We start from the raw sequence: 27803 nt of genomic DNA, 5'->3' as shown, positions 1-27803 counted from the left end.
CAAAAGCTTGCTTTTTCCTTTCTTCAATTGCTCTCACCACCAACTCCCCCATAATAATAAAGATGATGATCACAGTCAGTTAAATGATTTGGCAAAGGGTCCATTGTTTTCTCTCCCAAGAGGACCTGATTTCTACAATGCCCAGCTACCTCCCCACATGGGGCCTTGCTCAAACTCTCAGGGGCTCATTTATCATTAACAGAAATCCAAGAGACCCTCATGCCTAGATTCCCTATCTTCCTCCACTCTCCTGTTTTTCATCTGAATCACATGTGCATGAGTCTGAGGCTGGCTTTGTAAGTTCTGACTGGCAACTTACATTTGCTATTACCAACAGAGATGGGGGGGGGGAATATATATATATACACACACACACACACACACAAACACAGAGAGAGAGAACTAAAAGCAGAAGTTTCAATATTCCTTATCAAAGTAGAAGCATCATGATATATAGCAAACGGAAAATGCAAACACAATGAGAGTAAGATATCTGCTGTTCACCATTAGACTTTTTTTTTTTGCTCAGTACTGTAAATATAATTTACTATTCAGATATTTAGTCAAAATAATCACACACACACCCATTCACACACATATCTGTACAAGGGTATGCACAAGCACACACTTTATATATGAGGCAGAATGAGAGAACTTAGGAATTGACACTCCAAACTCAAAATCTGAGTTTCAGCTCACCTGAAGCGTCCTCCTTCGAGACCCTACGGGCTGATCAACAGGGCTACACTCACTTGCAAGGGACACCGTGGGGGTCATAATGCTGGCTAAGGCTCTTGTGCAGACTTCAACAAAGACACCCTAAAAATTAGTCATCAACAGCAAACCAAAATCAAAGTACATAGTGTTCTGAAAAGCACAAAACATACTCCAGATTTGAGGGTTCTTCAGATTTTTCTTAGGGCTGCACAAAGTGGATTACTTTGTGAATTTAGAATAACAACCAATTCATGAATAAAGATAGGAAAATATTATGTCCACTCTTAGGGATCTGGCTCTACTGGTTATTCCCTCCTTTCATGCCTTCCAGTCTCCCTCTCCCTGGGTTCCTTCCTTCAGCAAAACACTCAGGCCCCCACCCCTACACTAAGTGGCCTTCAGTCTATGCTCCCACCCTGAGTGAAGTGACAGGCTCAGAAAGTACCACTGACACCAGCTCCCTGCACTGACCACCATCTTCAGAAGAAGCTGCTCTTCTCGGGGACTGGTGGCCTCCCAGCCTTCACAAACAATGTCCCTCTGAGGCCTCTCTCTCCTGGTGCTTAGCAGCACTGGACACTTTCTTCTGGAACACATCTCTTCACTGGACTTTTACATATTGCACCCTTCAGTTCTCTGAGCCGCAGGCAGGACCTTTTCTCATCTGGTTCTTCCTAAATTCTTATATCTGAACTTTCCTTTGGCCTCTCTCTCTATCCGCAGTACTCGCCCACCTGGCTAAACTGCACTTCTATGTACAAGACTCTCAATATAACCCAGGCCAGATTTTCCTCCAAGCATTACTCCATGTTTCCAAACTCACAATTCACAGCGTTGCTCACAAGCATTGCAAAGCCACGTCCAAAATTAAGTCTGTCATCTTGCTCTTCTCCTGATTTCCAACAAAGACCACAACTCAGCTACACAGACTCCAAACTTCAGTTCTCTCTTCCCCCTCCTTCACCTGTCTCCCCTTACCTGGTCACCAAGTCCCCCAATGCACCTGCTCCCTTTTCTTCCTTCCTTTCGTCAAGGCTAGTGACAGACTGCCCCCCTTTCTCTCCTACTCCAGAGCAGCCATCCATCTGAAGTGGAGCCAAGACCGTCTCATGATGCTCTCTAAAAGCCTTTAGTGGCTCCCTAATATTCTGACAGTTAAGAATTTCCACATTCTGGCTCCCGTCTAACTTCCTGGCCTCCAATATTCACATACACACTTTATCTCCCAAAGATCACAAGCATCACAGCTGCATTCATCCCTAGGCCCCCAGGTCCTTGTAAAAGTGCTGCATGGAATGTCTATGTACTTTCTGGAAATACACATTCTTAAAAGGCAACTTTCCTGATAAAACTTTCGACACTGTCAAAAAATGTGACCTTTTGTAAAACATGAGCCCAGAGCCATCAAAGTGACAGATACTCAGGTGGGCTGCAAGTTGCCTTGCCCAGACTGCACTCAGCAGCTGCCTCGCTGAGGAGCAGAGGTGTCATCCCTGGCTCAGCCGCCCCTGGAAACCACAGCTGAACTCTCACAGCGGTGGTCCTGCAAGCTGCTGCTCTCACCAGCTGAGCTGTATGTTAATGATGAAATAGTCGTGTTTACTCCTCAAGATGTTTGTGGCAGTTATGCTTGTTATATATTACTTAATCCAATAAAATTTGACTCTAAAAAGGGAGCAACTGAGTCTCTGAAAATTAAGCTTTTCAAAGACTTGATATAGGAAAAGGTTTTGTTGTGGGTTTTTTTTTTAATTGCCTTCAAATTTGGTGTGGGCAAAATGATTACAAAATATTTACACCTAAGACTAAACAGATTGTTTCTCAAGCAATTGCTTATTTTCTCGTAGAAAAATCTAAACTGTAGTAACAGACATATGTTATAGATGTGATATAGGCAAGAAAGATGCTGCAGCCCACCAGTTTGCAGAACCATACTCAGAAATGTCTTAGTCCCAACATCAGAGCTTCTGTGATGGACATTTCACCACTCTGAGATTGGGTATATATGCATAATTTTTAAGATTCCTAGTTCTGGCCTCTTAGATTAATGGAACATAATGATTCTGATCCATCAGTCAAAGGGTTTCTACTCTCTGGGAAAGAATTTTAAATATTCTAGAGCCTCACGAGGTGGACAGTGAACAAGCGTAAGCAATGCTGCTCCTGATGAGCTTCTCTCCTCTCTTCTGGAGGGGAGAGAACTCTGAGCAGACCCTGATCCAGCATAAGCTGAGTTTTTATTGTGATTCTGTGTCCAGTTTTTGAAGCTAGACTGAATAAACTCCGGAAAACTTGGATATGGTACAAGAAAACAAGTACACTGACTACAATGAGTAGGGAGACCTAAAAGGAAAGGCTTCAGGAGACCAGAATTCATTTGGGAAAGGAGACACCAAAGGGGACTTACTCAGGGATTTAAAGGCTATTATGCAGGGACAGTGTCTGCCTTTCTCTAACCCTCCAAGTGATCAACAGGAGGGACAGACACTTCCCTAAGGCAGAAAACACTTCCCTAACTAAAAGGGTCTTAGGGTGGGTCTGAAGCATCTTTATAAAGGGAAATCTCAGAATCTCCCTCCCTTAGAGTCCTTTCATTGTTTCTCATGAGACTTAGCAGAAATCCAGTTCTGTATCCTGGGTGGGGAGAACATTCTATCCCCTTCCAAGCACAGGAGGGTGGAACCATTTAATACTTATGCAGCTGAAAGACACAAATACATCAGGATCCATGCATCAAAAAGGCCTGTTGCTTCTGAAAAACAAAGCTGTATACAAATGGAGGCCAGGGAAGTTGTATACAAATGTACAGGCCAAGTGACAGTTTGGAAGCCTGTCTACTCAAAGATGAAGATGCGTGTTCAGCTGGGCATGGTGCCTCATGCCTGTAATCCCAATGGCTAGGGAGGCTAAGAGAAGAGGATCATGAGTTCAAAGCCAGACTCAGATAATTCACAATAGCTAAACTGTGGAACCAACCTAAATGCCCTTCAGTAGATGAATGGATAAAGAAAATGTGGTATATATACCCAATGGAATTACTCAGCATTAAAAGAGAATAAAATCATGGCATTTGCAGGTAAGTGGATGGAGTTGGAGAATATAATGCTAAATGAAGTAAGCCAATCCCAAAAAACAAAATGCTGAAAGTTTTCTCTGATATAAGGATGCTGATTCAGAATGGGATGGTGGGGTAGCATAGAAAGAATAGAAGAACTCTAGACAGGGCAAAGATTAGGGAGGGGAAAAGAAGGGGAATTGGAGTAAGAAAGGCAGCAGAATGAGATGGACATCATTACTCTAAGTACATGTATGAAGACCTGAATGGTGTGACTCTACATTGTGAACAACCAGAGATAAGAAAAATCATGCTATATGTGTGCAATATGAATTGAAATGCATTCTGCTGTCATCTGTAACAAATTAGAATAAGTTAAAAAAAAAAAAGCCTCAGCAAAAAGCCAGGTGCTAAACAATTCAGTAAGACCCTGTCTCTAAATAAAATACAAAACAGGGCTGGGGCTATGGCTCAGTAGCCATGTGCTCCTGAGTTCAATCCCTCGTACCAAAAAAAAGATGGTGTTCAGCTATGTCTCACCATTACCACAACCAACCAGATTTTCAAAAGTTAAAACGTACTCAGGAAATGCAAGCCTGCATGTCTCTTAATGCCATCTACAGCAGCAGTATCCAGCAGGGGCAGTGCAATGGGGAGCCAGCAGTGCTAAGGGCATCTGGGGGTAGAACGCAGGTGATACTAGACATCTCAGGTCGGACAGGACAACCCCAGCTGCAAAGGATGCTCAGGTCCACAACGTAAAGAGTGCTAAGGCGAGAAACCCAAATGTAAAGGATTGAGCCTTGTGCTTTCAACAAACTCATCTTTTTATATATATATATTTTATATATTTATATATATATATATATATATTTTTTTTTTTTTTAGTTTTTCGGTGGACACAACATCTTTATTTTAATTTTATGTGGTGCTAAGGATTGAACCCAGTGCCCCGCGCATGCCAGGCGAGTGCGTTACCGCTTGAGCCACATCCCCAGCCCAACAAACTCATCTTAATGCACAAAGCTATGTCTGCCTTTTAGCAAAGTATGGTGCCTTGCAACAATAATCCTGTACAACATACAAGATGTGGACCTACTGGTTTTATTTTGCTCTGAGAGGGAAAGAAGCAATGGAAAGAAGGAAAGGTTTGGGGAGAGCCACTGAAATTCTGGGAGTTTTTAAAAAGAAATTATCAGGTCCACGATGCCGAAATCAGGAGTCCTGGGATGGGCTCTGGCTCCATGTCTGTCACCAGTGAAAACAAAGCAAGACATTTAACCTCAAACCTCCATTTCTTTTTTCTTTTGTGACACTGGGAATTGAACCCAGGGGTGCTCTACCACTAAGCTATAGCACCAGACCTTTTTGTTCTTATTTTGAGACGGAGTCTTGATAAGTTGCTGAGGCTGCCCTTGAACTTGCTACTGGTACTATATTAGCATTGTAAAATTACAAATGACTTTTTTTAATTTATGTGTCCAATTTTTATACTGCTACTCTTGAAATAACAGAAAATTTGCATTTTAACATATTTTTGATGTTTTAAAATTTTAATGCAGTCAAGCATTTTTAAATGCACATAAAAATATATAGGGAATTTTTTTAAAAACATCTTATAGCAGAAAGAATGACAACTCTTAATTTAACACATTAAAATGCATAATGGATAGCAAAAAGAAAATTAGAGAGTTCTCACCAATTCCTGAAGGAATTCATAGTCATAAAACTCAAAAAAGTACATAAAAACCTTTACAAGTGTAGAGCACTAATTATCAACTAAAAAGACAACGTCTCTTCAATTATGACTACCAAATCCCACAATCACCTCTCCAGCACCAGTACTCTTTACCCTGGGGCTAATGAAGAACAGAAAAATTCTGTAGGAGTTCACCTTGAAAAACAAAATACAAATTTTGAAGATTTAGGCTTCCTGAATACAAAACAAAATATGCCTGTTAGTTTTTGCACCAGTAAGTTCTATCAATCTTTGGGTTGTTTTGTTTTTGTTTTTGTTTGTTTTGTTTACTTTGGATGATTCCTGAAACATACAAATGCAATTTGTGTTTTACATTACATATTTGTGACCTGCATTTCATTATTAGCTTCATTCAGTAACTAAACTCAGGATTAGCAGTACTGCACACTGTTCTGGGTGGCACTTATTTAGCTGAGAAAAGGTGGAGCAGGTAATAAGTAATCTAAGAATTTTAACTCTATGATCCCAGTAATAATGTCATTTGGTATGGAAGGTAGTATTTTTAATAATTCCAGAAAACCTCACACAAAACACTAACTAACCTCTAAGCTTGTTCAGTGTGTTTCCTGAGTTGCAGATTTTCAGGAAAAAAAAAACAGCAAACGTGGCTGTTTGGGAGCATCCGAGTTTTCTCTAACAGAAGTCTTACAGAATCTATGTTGTCTTCCTCATGTGACAGGACAGAGTCAACTGGGACACCATCCTTCTTCATCCCTCTTGTGTGAAATGCTGATTCATAGAAACCACAGTGCCAGGTTCTTCAATTGGGGAAACCCCGAGTAAGAACCTCACATCACTTTCCCTTTTTAGTAGTTTTCAAAAACAAAACCCTATCCATCAAGTGAAGCAGATAAAATACATGAGCACAAAATAAAACAAAGAGCTGGGCTTATCTCCCATTGGATCTCAGGCTAGGAACACTCCATAAATCTTACATTGAATTCATTCATCCCTGAACACAATCTGCTGATACAAGGTAAATAATCAGGTGGAAATCACTCAAAGAAGCATTTTCTCTCCCTCCACAGATGAGCAAAGTCTTTGCCTTAACATTTATATGGTGCTTTACCTTTTAAGTATCCGCAATTACCAAGCAGTGTGGCAGAACAGCTGGAAAGGGGGATCATGACTCCTCTTCACTGTAACTCAGGCTGTCATGGAGAAAGAGAGTAGTGAGGCGAGTCCTATGTCCTCCACGGTGCTGGGGTGCCAGGAGGGCTACTTACTTCAAATAATCTAAGTCCACATAATATACATAATTTCATTTTTCTTCAAACTGGCCCTCTGCTAACTTCTTTATCACCCGATGGGAAAGCTGAAAAGACAGCAAAGGACTTCATATCCAACCCCCGAAATGCTTACTAAATCTAAGCAAACTGAGCAAGACCCTGTCTCAAAATAAAAAAATAAAAATAAAAAAGGACTGGGGGATGTGGCTCAGTGGTTAAGTGTCCTTAGGTACCAAAAAAAAAAAGGGGGGGGGGGCGGTTTGGCTTGTCCAAGTTCACAGAGCTAAAAAGCTGGGCATGGTGGTATATACCTGTCATCCCAGAACTTGGGAGGCTGAGGCACTGGGCCACCTAGATACCCTGTCTCAAAAAAAAAAAAAAAAAGAAACAAACAAAAAAAGTTCCCAGAGCTGGAGAGCAGCAGAAGCAAGACAAAGCCACGGTGTTCCTGCCTCCTGCTCTGTTCTACGCTTATACATTGATAGGAACATGATCGACTCAACACGAATGGAGAAGCCACTTCCTCCCAAAACCTGGCCAGCTGCCTTGTAATCACTGGGAGACTGAGACCCTGGAGGCCTAAGCTTGGGCTAGGGAGACGGCACCAGTACATTTGTTCCTTGGGTGATTGCAGTAAGTGGCCAGGTTTTCACGCCACAAGTAAAAAAGAACTGGTGTTTAAACAAAGATAATGAAGTCAGGGCTGCAAGCAGGGTATCGGCCCACAGATACTGAGCATTCAAGAACAGCAAGGGCAGCAAATGAACAAGCTAACTCTAACCACAGGTCACTGCCGGGATGTGCCATGGACTGCAGGGCATGTGTTACAGGAAGAGCCAGCTGGGGTCTGGACAGTGGGTACCGGGCCTGGTGGAAGGTGCTTTGTTCAGGTGTGGAGCCCAACTCCCCAAGAACTACCCTCAGGGCAACCCCCAGCAGGCATGTCAACCACGGGAAGTAGCAGCCCACTCCCCCAGTCAGGGCCTCAGGAAAGCATCCCGGAGGAAAGCCCAAGGGGAAGGAGCACAGATGGGCCCTGTCATGGAAGAAGGCAAGCAAAGGTCTTGGTTTGAATAAAAAGCAATTTTAATCACCAACTATTGTTTATTTTAGTTTATATTGCCAATATTTTCATTATTATTTCAAAGGCCATAAATCATAATTTTGATTACTGGAATGCAAAAGTTCTTTGTTTAAAAAAAAAAACATAAAACATGGAAATGTGTCAAGTATTATCTCCAAAAGATAACCACTAATGATAGCTTACAGACTCTCCTTTATGTATATTCCAATGTGCTTTTCTACAAAAAGGGGAGTACATGAGCATATGCGTATGCAGTGTTCTGATATGCAAGTGTTTCAGTTAGAACGCTGATTATTAGCAAAGCTGTATATTAGACAAAACAGTCTTTTGTTGTGTAACAGGTGACTGATGGTTTCCAGTGGGGTCCATTTTAACCAGTTTCAGCAGATACATACATTTCGAAAGGAAGCAACCTCCAGCAACATGAACTAAGAACCCTCGGGGAAGGTGAGAACTAAGAAACCTCAGGGAAGGACCTTGAAATATGGGCAGACTCTACCAGAGGAAGAGAGGGAGGAGTGGCTCTCCAGGTACAGAGCAGAGAAGGAGAGCTGTGGTCCTGACAGGTGGGTAGGTGGGGCCTCAAGCAAGAAGGCACTAACGTCAAAGGCAGCATTACCCCCTGCAGATAACTCCAGGCTGGGTCCTACCCCACACCTAGCCTTCACACACCACCCCACTGTGCCTTGCCAAGCACCTGCTCATCTGAAACAGACCTAGGCTGCAGAAGAAGGACTGCATCTTCCAATAATATAGGACATCAGCACCAACACTACCATAAGGGAGCTGTTGTTTTGACTTTGGAAAGGTAGAATTTAAAATCCAAGATATAATGCTTTCTAACCAAAACGCAGACAGTCAAAATGAGATATTCTTTAATCTTAAGACATAGTAAGTATTTGTTTCAGGCCTAGATAATTAAAGATGCAAGCATTCCAAAAAGTAACAGAAATTACCTATTGCTCCACGTCCTACCAGCGCAATAGGTTCAGCAACTGGGGGGGGGGGGGGGAGGGAAGGTCCAAAGGGCAGTACTGGAAATGGCAGGCAGGGGATCCCTGTCCCCGAGAGGGTGCCCCACAAGCCCACTCCTTAAGCAAGAACCCCAGACTCCCTGGCTGACTCAGTTTTCTCCATGTAAGGCCCAGATTGTCTCTAAAATTCAGTACACTGTTTTGTTCACTTAATCCACTCCTGTGGCTCCCAGGCCAATCAAAGGGTGACCTCTCCACAGGGTTCTAAGCGCATCCCTCTGGAAGAACATCAAGCTTCCTTCTGAATCCAAAGTGGGGCTTGCTGCTAGAGGAAGAAGGAAAGGATAGGTTCTAGAAAACAGACAAGGAGAAAGCACACCAAAGCTCTATGGTGTGTCTGAGGACAACATGAAAGACAAGACTCCCGCCACCACCAATGCTGAACTTGGAATTGAGGGCCAGAGCAATCTGTGGACTGGAAGAGCTTCCTGGGGTGGGACCCTGGCCAAACACATCTGCTGGGTCCCGGCTGGTCAGAAGGACTCACTGGCTTGGAAGGATCTGGAAGGCATGCCTCCCTGAGGAGAGGTCACATGGACTCCCCCTTCCCTCTCCCAGACTGACAACATAAAACACAACTCCTGTATAATACACCAAACAACACACAGATAAAACACATCTAACCCACTGGATACAACACACACAAATCCCAACAATGCACTCTTATAACACACATGCTCACAGTACACACAACCCAAAACGCACAACTCACAAAACATTCCTCAATACGTGAGTAACCCTCATACAGCATACAGCATACATAGACAAAACATTGATAACACTGAAGCTATTTCAGTTTTTGTGAAACTTAAAAACTTAGTTTAGTTTTTATCCCTGCCGTATTTGTAGTCTTGTAAGGAAGCAGTGTCTGCCTTGGGACAGCTGCTGGACTGGGCATAAGGAGCCCTGTGCTAGCCGGTGCTGCTGCTGCACCTCCCGGCGCTTCCATTAATTTGCTCAGAATGTGGGAAGGTTAAATACAGTTATCCCTAAGATTCCACTCCCAATATTCAAGAGTTGAATTTTCTACTCCAAATTACTGTTGAAAATTACCTAACAACTCTTACACAACAACTCTTTTGGACAGGACATACATGAAAACAAACAAAAAAATTTAAAAAGTAGTGCCCATCATTTGCATGTCCTGTGAAAAACAGGAAAGGACACACCCAGGTCCAGATGCCACCACTCAATAGTCTCAACACCCTGGACTCTTGGCCCCCCTCCAGGATGTTTCAGCTAGAAGCTGGAGAGGACTGAAGAAGCACAGGACACCTCACTGGAAGCAGGGAGCCTGCAGCCACCATTATCTCTGGCACAAGCTGGCCTTTGCCACTCTGAAAAGACCCCAATCCCCCAACAACTGGCTCCACAGCACCTGGTCCCTCAGATCCCCTAAGTCCCCCATTCCCAGCGCCCCAGCACGTGGCCTTCCCAGCCCACTCCCCGCCCAGTCCAACAGAACCCAGCTGGTCCTTCCTCTGAACTCAAGAGCACTCCTTGCCAAGACCATTCAGCTGGCACCTAATTCCACACTGACTTATGGCAGGTTCTACTCAATTGTTTTTTCTATCGATACTGAACATCCCACATGCTGTCTTAGCTCCTTCTGGATTATAAAACAGGCTGTCACTATCACCATAGTGCCTAAAATTCAGCTTCACTCAAAAAAACTGCTAAGGAAACAAAAGCTTAAGGAGAAGAGATAATGCAAAAGCTCTCAAATGGCAAAATCAATCTTTAATCATGGCAGCTGTCATGGAATGTAAGTGTACTAAGTGTACACACGTATGCAGACACACACAATTCCACTCGAGCAGATACCAACATTCAGCCACTTAAGTTGGCTGTATTTGGTATTAAAAATAGTGAGCAATAATATAACAATAAAGCTACCCAATCTAAATCTTCAGAGAGAATTTTTATTGCCAAAGCAATTACTTTTTAGCAATTATCTCCTGCAGGAAACTGCAGATATTCTAAGTATAAAATAGAAAACTGTATAAGTAGTTTTCAAGGTATGACAAAAGTCAGTTGCTTTTACAAAAAGGTCATCCAATATCCAAACAGATAGCATATCCTAATTTTAAATTGCTATTCTGATTAAACCATCTCTGTCCTCTGTCCTATGTGCCATAGTTGATTAGAATCAATTTTACATTTCATGTCCACTTTGGTGTGGAGTGGTCCCAAAGGCCAGGAACCTCTGTCATTGGTAGTAACAAAATGATCAGCATTCAAATGTCAGGGAAAAGTACCTGTGAGGTAACATGTGATTTCTTATTTATAGAAATAAGAGAGCCTGTAGCCACCAATATCTCTAGCACAAGAGATAATGTGCCATACACACACACACACACATACACATTTATATACATATATATATAGAATACATACATGTGTATAGGTTTTGCCTTCACTATAGAATACAATCTACTAACTTTAAAACTTAAAACCACACATTATTCTAATACCTCTAATTTTCAAACCTGCTAGGATCCTTCCCAATTATCATCCACTGCCTATCACCTTACCTAAACTTACCTATAAGTCAAAAATGAGCACCAACTCTATTATACTTTATCAAATTAGAAAACAAAACAAAACCCAAAATTTATTTCTCAGACTCAAATAACAGCTTCAACTGTCACCTCTCTAAATAAATAGGATTAATCAAACTATATTTCCTATCCTTCCTTCTATTCACCATCCTAGCCTTCCGACTTATTATTTCATTACCATGAGTAATCTCAGTAACAATAAAAATACTAACAAAAAGTTGACCAATTACAATCATAATCGACTCCTGAAACTATATAAAGCAGACACACTTATAGAATCCTCACAAACTCAATACTCTAAATTCTTAAATTCAATAACAATTTTTACCTCATCAAGTGATTATAAATAAAATAATCAATACCTCCATTAAACACCCAACAACAAAGCACCTGAGATCATAGCATCATTCACATATGTCTATCCAATGTTGCAAACAGGCTCACTGAGTTTAAGCACCCGTAGACTTGAGGGAGTAACTCAGAGGACAAAGATCAAAGTCAAGACAAGGGCTTAAACTTTTCAGAGTCCACAATGCAGATGATGTTTAGGATCATATATAGTCATCTCACTCAAAACAAAAAGTCCTTTTCATGAGTATCAAAGATTCATAGCAGATTTCCCCTTACACACACACACACACACACACACACAAACAAAGTATACTAAGGACCTACGAGTTAGAAAGAGTACAAAGAATGAAGAGCAAGGATAGATGAAAAACGGGAGAAACGTGACGTAAGAAGGAACTTAGAATTTAGAACATAATAAATGAAATTAAATGTCTGACTCTGATTATCATCTCATAGAAACTAACAGTCTGGGTTACTAGTAACATTAACTTTTACCTGAACCTACAGTGAATATTCTAGAACAACTCTATATTATGAAGACAAGCTGAAAAATAAAATTAGCTCATAATGCATTGTAATGATTCAGCCACATATAATCAAATTAATATAATCCACTAAAAGTCAAATTGCATCTTTCCCTAAGATTGGTTTACTATACAGATACGGAGTAGTTTTAGATTTAGAATACTTAAACTGGCCAATATCTTGTTTCCCTGAATTCATAGCAAAGCTAGGACAAGACCAAGTGTTTTTCACAGCTTATAAGACAGGTGCAATCATAAATATGCAAAATGATCTGAAGACAGAATTCATTCTCTGTTTTATGTTTAAATTAGTTGTGTGTTTTCCAATATGGGGGAGGCATTCACACTACTCTTTACAAGAAAGTCTAATGTAAACACACAGTACGGAAAACTCATTTTGGAACTTATTTATTTAATAGAATAGGAAACACTTTTAAGGATTCCTGATGATAGAATATCCATCTTTATTAAAGCTGAGCTATGTACTTTCTGACAGAAATGGGAAGTGCCATTGTCCAACACCATACTCCATTAGCCAACATAAAAAAGTGCATATTAATAGGTACACATACAGAAGCACGCACACACTCACACACACACATAGGTACACATACGCACATGCACACACACATAGGTACACATACACATGTGTGCACGCACGCAGTTAGGTACATGTGTGTGCACGCATGCACATGGGTACACATATGCATGTGCACGCACATATGTACACAAACACACATGCACACGCACATAGGTACATGTATACACATGCACATGCACACACATAGGTACACATGTGCACATGCACACACATAGGTACACATATGCACATTCACACACATAGGTACGCATACGCACATACACACAAGTACACATACACACATGCACATGCACACATACACACATAGGTACACATAAATGTGTGCACATGCACTCACATAGGTACACATGTGTGCACACACATAGGTACACATACGCATGTGCACATGCAAATAGGTACACATACAAATGTGTACACACACATAGGTACTCATACACATGCACGTGCACACACATAGGTACACATGTGTGCATACACACAGGTACATATATGCACATTCTCACACAGGTACACATACACCTGTGCACATACACATAGGTACACATACACACATGCACATACATGTACATGCATGCACATGTGTGCATACACATAGGTACACATACACACATGCACACAATATACTCATAATTATCATCTCAGATATATGGACTCAAAATTCTGGTGCAAACAAATAATAAGGGAAGAAGGCAGGTGTAAATTAGTCAGAATAAAGACAAATGTTCTAGAACATTTCTCAAGACAATATCCCCAAATGACCACACACCACACAAACCTTACCCACTTGAAATGCAATCATCTCTGCCAACATTTACATCAATTAGTTTTTCATTTACAAAAAGGAAGATACAATATGTATATGCTAACAATACTCTCTAATCATTCTATTATTTTCACAATTATGAGTAATCACTAAAAAGCTTCCTCACAGGGACCTAAAAATAAAAATAAGATGACAAGAAAAACTTAATTCTGACAACTTTATTAAGCAAATTATGATTATGAAAGCAAAGTATCTTTTTGAGGCTACACTTTCCTAAAATACCCTTCATATAATTTTGTACCAGTAATGGCTGGTAGTTAACTTAAATTGCTATACCAGGTACAGAAAATACAGCATTTAGGGTAAATGAAAGTAAGTATGTTTTTTTTAAAAATCACAATATATATCATGAAACTTGGTATCTTTTTTAACATTCTGTTTCCTCCTTCAGATGTGCTTAATTTGCTTCATGAAGTTAGGCAGCATGCAGGGAAAACTGAAAGCTGTGATCTATAGGGAACTTCCAGAAGAGCCAAGACCAAGCAACCCAGTGACTTAGACATTAAGCTCAGCCACACGACCTTGAGCTAATGTCACTCTGGCTCTCTGAACATGTCTCCCTGTTTGCAAAACAAAAACCATGCTTGGGTTGTGAGTGCAAAAAAAAAAAAAAGGTAATATATGCAAGATACTTGATAAAACCCTTAGGACATAGTGAGTGCTCAATAAGCAGTAACAAGAAATACCAGTGTCTTCCACCATAGCCAGAGATAACAGACTGCACACACCAGTGGGGAACATCTGATTTAAAAGACCCAGTTATGCATCATCCATCCACTCCTACAGAGATTCCAGTTCTCTGACAGGCCACAGATGAGCACAGCCCACGTCCATTAACAGTGGCCCCAACCCTGCAAGAGCAGGAGATCACTATTGAACAGAAGAGGCACTTAACGTGGAATAAAAGCACTCTGTCTAAAACAACTAAAAATTGATTGTCTCATAAGTGATCAGTGGCTGCTTAAAAATGATCACAATCACTCTGCTTAGGAGCAGGGAAGCTTCAAGAGAGGTCACTCTTCCTGGAGGGGCGCTAAAGAGGTTATTCCTGGAACCTCCTTTAACATTTCTTTTTCCAAGAATCAGCACAACAAAGGATTAGCAGAATTGTCTCTTTACCAAAAAGATTAAGATTTCTGATAAAATTGTATCATATCCAGGCTCCTAATTCTAAAGGATGCTATACAGAAAAGTCAACCCAAAGGGGTTGCATTTTCTTATATTCATCTTCCAGGAAAATATACAAAATTTTCAGACACATACAACATTTTTAGACACACAGAAAATCTACAGAATCTTACATTGGGTACCCTTTTATCTACACCCTAGATCACAGGTTAGATTTTAAAATGTAAAGTTGTACAGGTTGCCAACTAAGAAAAGGTGCAGCATATACATCTCTACCCCATGACCAATGGGATGAGAACACATGTCTCTCTCTCCCTGACTTGAAGCAGCTGCCCTAGAGCTCTGGTCACTTGCCTCAAAGGTTCCCAATCCCAATGTTAAGAGTAAGAAAGCATCTTTGGAGTTGAATGGTTTATATTTGAATTGAAAATGTTTCAAGAAACCACAACTCCAACGATTTGGTGAATTCTGATGCATTTGAAACTCCATCTCCTCATTTGTACAAAAGATCCAATGATGCCTCCTTGAAAAGTTTTTTGTTTTGTTTTGTTTTTTTCAGTACTGGCATCAAACCCAGGGCCTTGTGCATGTTAGCCAAGTACTCTACCACTGAGCTACACCCCTAGCTAATCTCCTTGGAAAGCATTTTAGAAAGACTAAAAAAAAAAAAAAAAAAAAAAGATCAACATGAAAGTAGCTGGAAACTACAAGGCACTGTGCAATCATGAGGTTTATTCTACATCTCTGTTTCAAGGAATGTCAAGTGTTCTAAACACCATCCTTCATCCCACATTGTTCCTCCAAAGTGAATCACAATGATCAAACTGTCAGTATGAGCTCCACTGATTTGGTGAGCCCAGTGCACTTCCTTTCCCTGGATGAGCACCCTACCAGTCTACTTCATCAGTGACTGGATGGGACCATATGCCCATAAATCCTTCCCCAAGAGCTTTCTATATTCACAGGAGACAGGATTACTGCATGAATCTTACAGAAAGTTCCAATGTGATGTGCAGACTTTCCATACAGAGCAGATTTTATCCAGAAACCTGTCTGTGTCAAACACTAACCTCCACAAATCATGAAAAAAGCAAGGAAATCGAAGACCACCTTCTGCCCATGTCTAGGGCCAGAATTTAAGGGAATTACTAAGGAAGAAATAGAAAATGGGACATGTAATGGAAATTTGAAGATATCCGAACTATTGCTGGATAGTTCCAGCAACGCATTAGACATTTTCTCTTCCTAAAAACAAGAAAGAATTCTAAAATACCAACAGGCATTACAAGTCCCTTATCTGTATGGAATTAAAATAAATCAACACCATCTACAATGGAACAAAAGAAAAACTAATTCCACTCCCTTTTCAGGTTAATTTGTATAAAAGTAACCAAGAATTTCTTAGTCAGGACCCTAATAATCAACAGCAAAATAACACCAAGCACAATTTCTCATTTGGCCCATGTCAATGTTGTGGTCCACTGGTAAAGGCCCAGTCACTTCCAAATAAGACTATGGTCATTTTAGCTACAAGCAAAACAAAATATCAAAAACACCAGTGCTGGCACCAAGTTGTATATTTCCAGAATTTCCCTATATAATACAACAGGGTCACAGAAACTGTGGGCTCCAAAAAGTACATTAGTAACAAAGTGTCAACCCTGCATAGTTGATACCAGTGCATACATTTTAATGGCTTAAGTTCAATCTAACTGCCCCCTTGTTTACATAGATCATTAAAGACTTCTTTGTTACTAAATGCCTGCTTATACCATCCATTATGTTCTCCAGAATAAATAAGTTCCCCTTTTGAATCCTGATAACTGTAAGGCTCCAGGCTGAAGAACTGAAGAAGGTGCAACTCCACATTGTTACTTTGTTCCTTTTTTCTTTTCTGTGGTGCTGGGGACCCCACCCCTAGCTAGGCAAGCACTCTACCACTGAGCTACATTCCCAGCCCACTTTGATAGTATATAAATAAGTCAGTTGTTCATAAGTCAGAATTTCTACAATACCATTAAGTTTGCAGGGGTTAGGGGTTTCAAAGTCTATCTCCAGGCTTTTGTTTTAAAAGAAAAAGCTTATGAGAGTAGGTAATATTTACAAAAAAATCTAAACAGGGCTCAAAGCACGTGACTGGTCAAGGGATTATAAAATATAAAACCCCAAGACCTAGCCCAGGTGTCCAAAGGAGGGACAGAGACGCAGACCCATGCTGTCACAACAGGCCCCTGCCTATATTATGCACAGGCCACAAGCTGAAAAAGAATCAGGCTCCAAATCTCAGGAGCTAGGCTGGTTTCCATGAACTGCCCCAGGAATCACAAGTGGTCCCACCTGTGTGGTCTACCTGCTGACTAGGATGTTCATGCATCTCCAGTTTCCAGCAAAAAGCTGGCCCAGAGGGCATCAGCTCAGGCTCTCTTACACACTGACCACTGAGACACTGTACCTCCAGAAGAAAGGATGCCCCAAAGCTATGGCAAAGTAAATTTCTGCTTTCCATCTTCAATGTGCCAGAGAAGGAGGGGAAAAAATCCACAGATATTCAGTGAGCAAAGCAGAAGGCTTTGGGAATGTAGCCAATGGAGGTTCATAGAATGCTCTAGAACCTGAGACAGGATGCCTCCCCAAATACCCCTGGGCTAAAACCCATGCAGGTGTTCAGGAAGAATCCTGAACTTTCCTCCTGAAGTTTTTCCTTAAATAGATATTGACCTAAAGAGGCCAGAAATCTTGTCATAAAGAGGAAAAAAAAAAAAAAGGCTCTGAAATTAACCTAGCCCAGAACAAGTACTCAGGCAACATCTATCATGAGGGGCACTCATAGCAGAACAAGAAATGCTTGCCCACTTCCATGCCTTCTCCTTGGATAGCTATTCTTTCCCACTTGTTTTCTCCTGAAGTCCCCTCTCAATAGTCACTATAACCTCAAATCACCTGGATAAACTGACAGGAAGAGAAAAGCTCAGAATAGGGAGTGCAGGGAGCTCAGTCCTAACTGATGGCACCGTGGAGAGAAATGCAGGGACTATTTACCCAGGGCTGTGACATTAACTCATTTGATCCTCATTTCAACCTTGGAGGTAGGTTATCTAAAACCCAGTAGACAGCAGAGGAAAATGAAGCTGGGAGAAACTCACTAGCCACCCAAGATGACACTGTGAGTGGCAGAACCACAGAACACAGGTTCCCCCCGGAGAACATTCCAACCCCTGGCACAAACTCCTCAAACTAGGAATCAGAAAAGGACCCAAAAAGATTCGAGGAGAAGGTCATCCAGAAGCTAAGAGAGTTTTTTGTGTGTGTGCTTAAAGTCCCACTGCACTAAAAATTCAACCTCCTCATACAAATGGCCCTTAAGCGAATATCTCCCTTCTATAGCCTTTAGCCAACTCAAAAAGTCTTCCTATTCCTCTCCCCCGACAATGCCAGGCTTTGCAACTGTTCTTAGAGATACCTGATGTTCTACATGAGGTTTAATAAGCTGCATTTTGTTAGCACATGGGCAATTTCAATAGGGATATAATTAACCATACTGGTTTGTATTATTTTGCTCATTGAGAAAGACCCAGAATCTTCCAAAGAGGACTGGTAAAGCCATTTACTTTTCCATTTTCATATGAGGATTAAACCAGCCCACAAAACCTATTTTGTCTCTCTTGATACTTCCTTAGAAAGATCATCAGGGTAAATCCTGCCATTTTCATCTGTATAGGGAAGTGAATTTCAGTTTGGTGAGAAAGGTAACAAGGAATAAAATAAGTCTGCAAAATAGAGGCTCATGTTTTTCCTAGGAGTGACAAAGTCCAGAAAGGTGGCTCTATGTCAGTGCAATGGAGTAGCCAAAAACTAATCCTCCATTGTTTGAAAGTGAAGACCTGGTGCTCTGGACAATATAAGTGTACTGATGAAGGAAACTGAGCACATGGATCTTCCCCTTCCCTAAAGCCCTATTCATAGGACCTCTACTCCAGTGTTCCTGCAACAGTTTCTCTCTTACATATCCAGCCAGGCATGGTGGCACACACTGTGTCCTTACTACTTGGGAGGCAGAGGCAAGAGGATTGCAAGTTTGAAGCCAGCCAGGAAAACTTAGCGAAACACTATCACTTAACCTTACTTTTTTTCTTTCTTTTTTTTTTTTTTTTAAAAAGAGCTGGAGATGTAGCTCAGTACTGGCCTAACTGGTATGAGGACCTGGGTTCAATTACCAGTACCAGGGGGGAAAAAAAATCTGTTCCAGAAAAGAAGTTCCTCCCTAAAGCCTTCCTCTTCAACAAGGCTCAGGACCTGAGGCTGATGCGCTGAAAGTGGCCCTTGTTTATCAACTGTGCCTCTGAACCACCCCATAAATACTCACAGAGAAGCTACAAGAAGTTGAGAATACAACAGTAACCCAAAGACACAAGGTCTCTGCTCATAGAACAGTGAGCGTCGCCATGCACTGAGTAAGCTCTAACTGCAATGAGCAGGTATTTGTAAATGATTGTTAAATGAATAAAGGACATGATACAGACATCCACTCTGATATTTGCTGACTTGCTGATTGTGGGCTTCAAAGAAAACAGTGCTTCAAACAGCCCTGTTTCTAGAGCAATTGGCTCTTTGCAGAGAGACAAGTCTCTTAAGAGGACAAGGTTCAGGATCCCACGCTGTCCATCCAGCAACATACTTAACACCCTCAACTGAGGCTTGAGAGGCCTCCCCGACTGATGATTCCCCCTCTGATTTTGCAACACCAATTAACCCAAGGGGAGTTATAACTTTCTCAAAATCAAGTAAATTTTCATTGTAATTTTTCATAATTTTAGGAAAGGGGGTAGATAAATCTAGGTACAGGCCTTCAACTAAGACCTGCTTTAAATCATGTTAAAAATGCTAGCCAACTACCTACATTTGCATTAGCATGGAGAGGGGGGAAAAGACCCTGGGTCAAATACCAACAAGGAATGGTCAAGCACACTTTGATATATTGATCCAATGACTAAAAAAGATAACAAGGCAGCATGAGGCCACATGATTGCAAAACTGTAGGTACATCATGATTGAAACTAGGAAGGAGTGAAAGGTCTACACATAAAAATTTATTTTATAAATTTATATTACATTATTTCTCAAATAAGTGGGAAGTTAATCAAATGTGATTTGATTAGCCAGATAATTCACTTTAGAAAATAAAGGTCTACTATGCACATAGGCAAATGAGTGAGGAAGGAACTCCCTACCTGATGCTGATGGAATCAGTGTGGGTGTCACCTATAGTTCTCAGTATTTTAATTTAGGAGACAGAAACCATTTTCCAAACTAATAACCAAAAAATGATTTAAACCCAACAGTCCATAAGAGGATATATTCAGGCTACCATCAATCAGAATCCCTCCATACCTCTCTTGGATAGTTTCTTTTTCTTTTCTCCTTTCTGTTATTCTGTACCTACTATCCATACTATAGAAAGCACTTTGACAAAGAACTATCTTAATTCATAATTCACATAGCACAGAGAGCCTGCTTACCATCCAAGAGATCAAAAGGCAATGAAACTAAATTGCAACAGCACCCCAAAACACAAAGTATTCTTTGTTATAAGTTTATGTTTTACAACTCAGTACCTTAGAAGTTTCCTACTTTGCTTCAATATCTTGTTAACTCCCCAACTAGATACTAAGAAAAGAAAAAAAGACATGGAGTGTGTGTATGCTCAGAAAAGTCTGAACACTCATTCCTCTGGCATGCTAACTCCAGTGTTTCTACCCCACACCAGCTGGGATTCCCAATTAGAGTCCTCTCCTTAAGAGCACTATTTATTATCATCTTGAACAAATGGATGCAATTATTTCTTTTGAGATGTGACAAGTTTTTGACCTTCTGCAGAAAAAGAACAGAGCAAAGGCAACAATGAGGGTAATCTTTGTAACACACACACACACAACACAACACAACACACAACACAACATACCACAAAAGAAGGAAGATTAATGCCAACAGCCTTGAAAGCAAGTGCACAGAAAAGGAAAGTAGAATGTGGAAAGGGCACTGAGCCAACAAAAAGTGGCCAGAAACTGATTTCATCACTCTAAGGTGCCTTCCACATGAAAGAAAGGAAGAAAGAGATAGAAAGAAAGTTGGGTCAGGCTCCTTTTCCCAAGATAAATGTCAATTTGCAAAACTGCAACCAGGAGTTTGCTTTTTTCTTTTCTTTTTTTTTTTTAAGGTGCCAGAGTAATTATGAGAACTAAAAATGTTCTTAATAATATGACTTAGATTTCAACTGGTGAGTCAGTTGATACATATGACATCAAAACTGAGATTATTCAATACATTCTCTTCGCTATTCAGAAGAATGCTACAACTCATCCCATAAATCACTGTTTTAAAAGAAAAAAAAAAAAAGCCAGTTCTAAAAAAAGAGACAACCCATTTGAAAAAGACTGGGAGGAGGAAGGCAAAAAGTGACTCATAACATCCAAGCTTGTAGCCTCCAAACCATAACAAGAATATAAAACTAGTGAGTCCAGTATGAAACAAAATAGAGACATTGTTAAGCTTTAGCCTCATAAAGTTCAGATCTAAGCAGCATGACTATAGCACTGCAGCTATTTTACTAGGATTTGGAACAAGGTCCCAAATACCTGTGTACCAGGGAAAGCCAGTGGTTTGTGTTTTCTTTCCGAGGTTCCTGGCTAAATTTGACATGTAGAAACATTCATCAAGAAAAGAACATTCAAATTCAACTATTTCCATAACTCAGAAGAACTTTTAAAATTCAAGTCCACCCTCTTAAAATCCTACACTGAGCAATGTTGCTATTTTTTTAAAAAAAATTTTAATATAGGTAACAATGTTTTAAATTTGCATACCAAATTTTCCATTTCATTCACCACAATATTTAGTTATCAACCTGAGGCCTGATTGTAGTGGAGTAGCTTGACGGAGCTTCACTGCTATTTTCCTGAATCTACTGACCCCTTATTACCTCCCCAACCGATGGGAAAAAAAAAAAAAAAACTATCCATGAGATTCTAGGAGAAAACAAGCTTCCACAAATTTGTTCTCCAGGGTAAACTATTTCTTTTTAATGAATGTACTCAAAGTTTGGATGGCATTAGAGTCACGTGAGTCTCGGAGACTTTCAAAGGTAGTGATAAGGTATACGCTGGGGCACAGATGTGTGTAATCATGGAGCAGCAATTGGGAGCTCCCGGGAAAACACTGGGCTGAGGAGAGCAGGGGACAGAACTGGAGTCCTAGAGTAAGTGTGCCTGTTATCTTGCACCTAATAGTCCTGAAAATGCCACCTCCCAAATCTTCAAACCTTCCCAGTGGCCACCTCTTTAAGGTTTTGCTCTCCAGTGACAAGCCCTATGCAAGCTGCATGGGAACTGCTCATGTGCATGAAAAACAAAATGTTAATCCCATAGAAGAACTGACATTTAAGTGAGTGAGCTTTTGTGTTTTTTCCTCAAGCAGTTTCACACATACTGAGAAAATGTTAAGCTGGGCTCTATTGTGGATCCTAGCTAATAGCTGAAGTGATCTGGGGTGTTAATTAGCAAGACATAGCATGAACTGAGCATCTCCCATCAGCAGAAGTAAGACTTGAGCAGGGATGTGACACATCAACAATTAAAAAGTCACCAAGCCAGGTATGAGAATGCACACCTAAAATCCCAGCTACTCCAAGAGGCCAATGTAGTAGGGTTTCAAGTTCAAGGCTAACCTGGGCATCTTAACAAGATCCTCAAAATAAAATAAGGTATGGGGATGTGGTTCAGTATTAGAGCACTTGCCTAGCATGCACTGGGTTCAATCACTAGCAAAACACACACACATACACACATGCACACATACACACACACGTTTAAACATGACTTGTAGTTTTTAAAATACCTCCCTTCTACAAGAACCCACACTTTCCCCAGGTAATATCACAAGGCAGCTTCCCTGAGGACTATCAAAATAGAATCCAACACCTTTTGGAAGAGTGAGACACGGGGCCTTCCATGATCACCAGAGTCTAGTGAAGTACATGCACAGCTCAAGAAACAGTGTTACATTTTAATCAACAGCTGAATATCTTTATTTTTTTTTTTAAGATGTGAGTCTGTTTTGGTTGGGAAGTTTTCTGCTTCCTCTCCCATTTGCTTGATGTTTCCATGTAGAGTTTTTCCTCAAGCCAAATATGTTTATTCACATATTAATAAAATTATTTTTTAGGCCCCTTAGATCCAAAAGAAAAGTACACAATTCTGAAAGATGTAGGTAAGAGAAAGGAAGAAAAAATAATCCAGGAAAAAGAGTGTGAGAAAGGAACCACCCCTTCCCACCTGGCACACAGCCGCAGCCAGCTCTAGGGCATGGCTTCTTCCCCGGCTCAAATTCAGACCCAAGTATGTGAGCAGACCGACAATCCCTGGCCCCACACCAACGAAGATCTCCAGACATGTGGATCTGAGGCAGCTCATGCCCAGAGGAGGGGCTGCCCACCACAGCTCCCCACAGAAAGCTCTTGTATTTTGCTGACAAGGTTTTCTGCAGCATGATGGAAGCCTGGCTTTCCCCAGTGACAAGAGAGCAGGAAGCACTAATAATTCAGCATTAAAAGTCATTTCAAGTTTTTGCTTTGCAAGTGGTTATGTTGTTGTGGAATTTTTTTATTATTATTATTCAGTTTTACAATGTAAAGAGAAACGGAGATTTGGGATCCTTCAGTTTTTCAGTTTCTATTGAATAGCAGAAAACACTGACTGTTGGAGGGGTGTGACAGTGGCAAGAAAAAAGAAGGTGATGAGCACAGCAGGAAAATAAAAATTTGGGTTCTGCAGCCAAGAAGTCAATCTGTAACCCTTTACCAAATAAACAATGATCCAATAAAACAAAAACAACAAAAGTGTATATAACAGAACCCTGTGGACAGTGCAATTCAAAACTGGACCAGTGTCTGGAAATCTAGCTAAAACTCGACTCATTAAAGGCTGGCAGCCCACAGAGGAACTTTTAAAAGAATATTCTACTCATTCTATTCATTCTGTTATATGCTTAAAATGGAATCTCACCCCCCATCCTCCTCTAAAGTACTGGAAATTCCACATATGTTTCTACAACATATTCTGATATTTTAATAAAATGATGACAACAAACTTAAAGAATTCTCTCCACATGAATTTTGATTGCAGATAAAAAGTGACTGCAATACATTGAAATAATTCAGCATGAAAAGTCATTTTAAGTTTCACTCTGCAAGTGGTATGTTGGTGAATTTTTGTTTGTTTACTTGTTTGACAATGTAAAGAAACACTGAGATTTTCGATCCTTCAGTTCTTGGGTTTCTATTAAGCAATACCAGAAAACAAGTTGATTCATCTCATTTATGCCAGTAAAACAATTCTATGTGGTTATAAGACATAAAATTTCAAATGACCTTTAAGCACAACTCCATAAAGTCAACATGAACAAAGCCACACTTTATAATAAAGTTAAAGATGACACAGCTAATGGATGGGGATGAGGAAGGGGGGCAGACAGGCAGGGAGTGGCCCAGGTTACAATAGACCAATCAATCCTTTGATGATTTTTTTTACACTTCAATGTTTAGGTCAGGTCTCAGCAAGGTTTATATAAAAAGAAACAATAATGGGCTTCCTGCCTGCAAACACACACACCCCTCTCTCAGTCACTCAGTAAGAAACTCATTAAGTCCTTTTTAAAAGACCTGTACAGACACAAGGTGTTCATGGGAAATCAGGCTGAGCACATCTCAGTCTAAAGTGGTTTTGCCATCCGCTAGGCAGCAAAAACTTATCCCTCACCATCCAGGTGCAACTGCTAATGACAGATGAGTATCGTCACCTAAAAAAAAACTGCTACTCTCAATGCACTCAAGGGAGAATGGCCAAAGCAAGCAATCCCAGGCATCATCATTGAGAAAATGTAGACCAACTTCCCAACTGGCAGAGAGAGGTGGACCCTGAAGATAGGGTTCATCCTGTTGAGTTCAGATGGCTTTGCACTCTGCTAGCACACATGAGTAGTGACACTTCATATTAATACAATGCAGACATTGCAGAAGTGCTTGCTTTGAGATAATGTGTGAATGGTAGGGTGCTGTAAATAAGACAACAATAATGCAGAAGAGAAAACAGAGCTAACCAGGGGCTGGCAAACCAAGGAATTAAGTCTATCTGAAGACTGACAAAATCAAATAACTAGGGCAAATGTTTTCTCACAGATACTTTATCCCTTCCAACAATCTGTCCACACTGCACACTTTATCTGCCAGTTTAAATATAAGATTTAACTTAATCCAGCACTGCATTTCCTGCCTTTGGGTCCTCTTCAGAACTAGCCAAGCCCTCATCATCTTTAACTGGTCAGAACAGTGACGACTAAGCACACATAGACACATGGTCCAGGAAACGTGCTCTGTTTCCTTCTATGGGACTGTTTCACACTACAGGGCACTGAAACACCTTGCAGAGCACTAAATTAGAAATAGGAAAACAGGGGGGAAATCCAGTCTATGGAAATCGGTAAAGGCAGGCGACCACACCAAAGTCCCCAGGTTTGTTCCCTTCTTCACCCTGAAAGTGTTAAAAAGGAAAACATAAAGTCAACATCAGCTCCTCCCTACAGATGAAAATTGGCACAAATGAATTTACTTTCTGGCTGCAGGCCCTCACAAACCGTTACCAAAAAAAAAAGAAGAAGAAAAAAAGTTCAACATTCTATACTGCTCCCAATATAAATTTGAGACCAGCCTATCCCACCCCACCACATTGTATCAGTGGCTCTTAGAAGTGGGTGATATATATATAGGGTATGTATGTGTGTGTGTGTGTGTGTGTGTGTGTGTGTATATATATATATATATATATATATGAACATTTAACATTTTGGAACTTTAGTGTTTCTTTTTAAGACCCAGCAAAACCCAATCTAAAACTTATGACAGTCGAGCACATGATCTCCACCATTAAGAGCAAATAAGAAACCGTATATAACACTCCATGAAATCACTGTAGCAAATCTGTCACAAATTCTAAATATGATACGATGGGAATGAGGCATAAAACCTGGCCCGAGGGAGGAGGTTTTACGATCCTACCCAGCCTTCACATCACAACACGCTCGAACAATAGTAGTACTATCTTCCTCCAGCTATGACAGGGCTGTGTGAAAGCCAGGATGCCTGGAACACCCCCAAAGATCAAATCCGAAAGTCCAATGACAAGTTTCGCATTAAAATAAGGCCAGCGGGCGTTATCAGGCCGTCCCCGACAATCGAACGTGGTCGCCGCGCACCTCGCTGCTGCATCAAGGACGCGGCGGCTCTCCATTAGGGCAGAGCGCACATCCACAGGAAGGCCGTTCCTCGCCGGCCCTAAAGGTTGCTCCATCTTGCGTCCTAACGCTGCGCCCCAGGCCCCGCCGCAGCGCGCAGGGGGATCGCGGCACGACAACGCCAGCACAGCCGGGAGGGCGGGGGCCGCGGCGCACACGCACCCGGCCCGGGAACGCACCTCGCCCGCCCCGGCCCCGGGGACCACGCCGCGGGCCGGTCGCCTCCCCAGGGCCGGGTCACCGCGCCCCCGCCCCCAGGCCCCGCGCGCCCCCCGCCCACCGGCGTCCCTCGGCCGCCCGGGCCCTCCCCCGGGGTGACAGCCCGGCCCGGCCCGCGGCCGTTGCGCGGGGCGCGGGCGTCTGGGCCGGGGCAAGAGGAGCGGGGCGGGGGCCTGGTTACCTTCCGACAGCTCCAGCTCCAGCTCGGCCAGGCGGGCCCTCACCTCCAGGGGCAGAGCCATGCCTTCCAGGCTGCGGTCCGCCATGCTCGCCGCAGACGCCCCCGCCCTGCCGGCCTCCTCTTTGTTCGCAGGCGGAGGTCTCGGCGGCCGCTCCTCGAGCCCAGTGGAACCGCACCGAGGAGGAGGCGGCGGGCGCGGGCGCGGGCGCGGGAGGCCGGGCGGCGGCGGGCGCGCAGGGATTTCTCCTCCACCCCTCAGCACCTCCTCAGCGCGGCCCCGCCACGGAGGCCTCGCGCCCGCTCCGCGCGCCCCCACGCGGGCCCCGGCCCGCTCTGCCCGCGCTGCGCGGGCCCCGGGATCTGCGGCCGCCGCGGTCACCGCCGCTGCGAGCTTCTCGGCGGCCGCCCTGCCCGGCGGGAGCGCCGCTGCGCGCGCACGTGACAGCAGGGGGCGCGCGGGGGCGGGGCGCGCGCCGGGGCCGCGGGGACGCGCCGGCACTGGAGCGCGCGGTCGCGCTAGCTCGGCGCGCGCTTCCGGGGGCGCGCTCCGTGGGGCGCCGGGGCCCGCGGCGGTCCCTCCAGCAGGCTGCGCGCGAGCGGCTGGGCGCGGGGTGGCCCGCGAGCCTGGGCTCTCCAGGTCCAGCCCCCGTGCCTCGGCTCCCCAGGGCTCACGGCAGAGGATACCTCCTGGAGCCCCAGCTTCCCTGCTTAGTAAAAGTTAAAGTGTTTTGGATCTTTGAGGGCTGATGTTTTTTTGAAATGAATACTTTCAAAGGGGGAGGTGAAAAGACAGCATGAGCCGTGGGACGAGTACTAACTAGGTTGGAAGTTTCTATTTCTGAATCTAGAACCGACAGCATATGACCTTGAGCTAGTCAGTCCTTTTGCCTGGCTTCACTTTCCCATCTGTGAAAGGGGTTGGAAGAGAGGATGGGTGACCTCATCCCTGAATTCGATGTCAGCCCTAATCGTTGTTGGTGGGCGCTCTAGCAGGCCCCTGCCTGTCCTAATTCTACAGACCTTCCTTCCGCAGGCTGGCCTGGATTTCCTGTCTTCCATGGCAGGTCTTGTACTGACCCATTCCGTGGCCATAACTGCGCTACAATTCCAGCTCTTCTCGTCCACCCGCTGTGTGTTCCTTTTTGTTGGCTATCAGCTCTCACAGTATCAATGTCATCTATGTTTGACTGATACAAA

At 42.4% G+C, this 27803-nt stretch overlaps 1 protein-coding gene across 4 annotated transcripts in view; it reads right to left on the bottom strand.

The window, feature by feature from the left end:
* The window catches only part of Dip2c (disco interacting protein 2 homolog C), a 380677-nt gene extending 353837 nt beyond the window's left edge, over positions 1-26840 (bottom strand). For 3 of the 4 annotated variants that reach the window (XM_058575053.1, XM_046432034.2, XM_058575055.1), the window contains exon 1: positions 26607-26840. In XM_058575053.1, coding sequence (XP_058431036.1) covers positions 26607-26691 — 85 coding nt within the window. In that variant the 5' untranslated portion in view covers positions 26692-26840. The remainder of the gene's footprint in view (positions 1-26606) is intronic. The other variant, XM_046432035.2, reaches the window with a different exon arrangement.
* Between the last annotated feature and the right edge of the window lie 963 nt (positions 26841-27803).

Source organism: Marmota monax, unplaced genomic scaffold (assembly GCF_021218885.2).
Source record: "Marmota monax isolate L192 unplaced genomic scaffold, Marmota_monax_Labrador192_F-V1.1 WCK01_AAM20220418_F8-fsc00071, whole genome shotgun sequence".
Classification (NCBI taxonomy): domain Eukaryota; kingdom Metazoa; phylum Chordata; class Mammalia; order Rodentia; family Sciuridae; genus Marmota; species Marmota monax.
The sequence above is the reverse complement of the archived record's forward strand: the minus strand, read 5'-3'. Positions and strand labels throughout refer to the sequence as shown.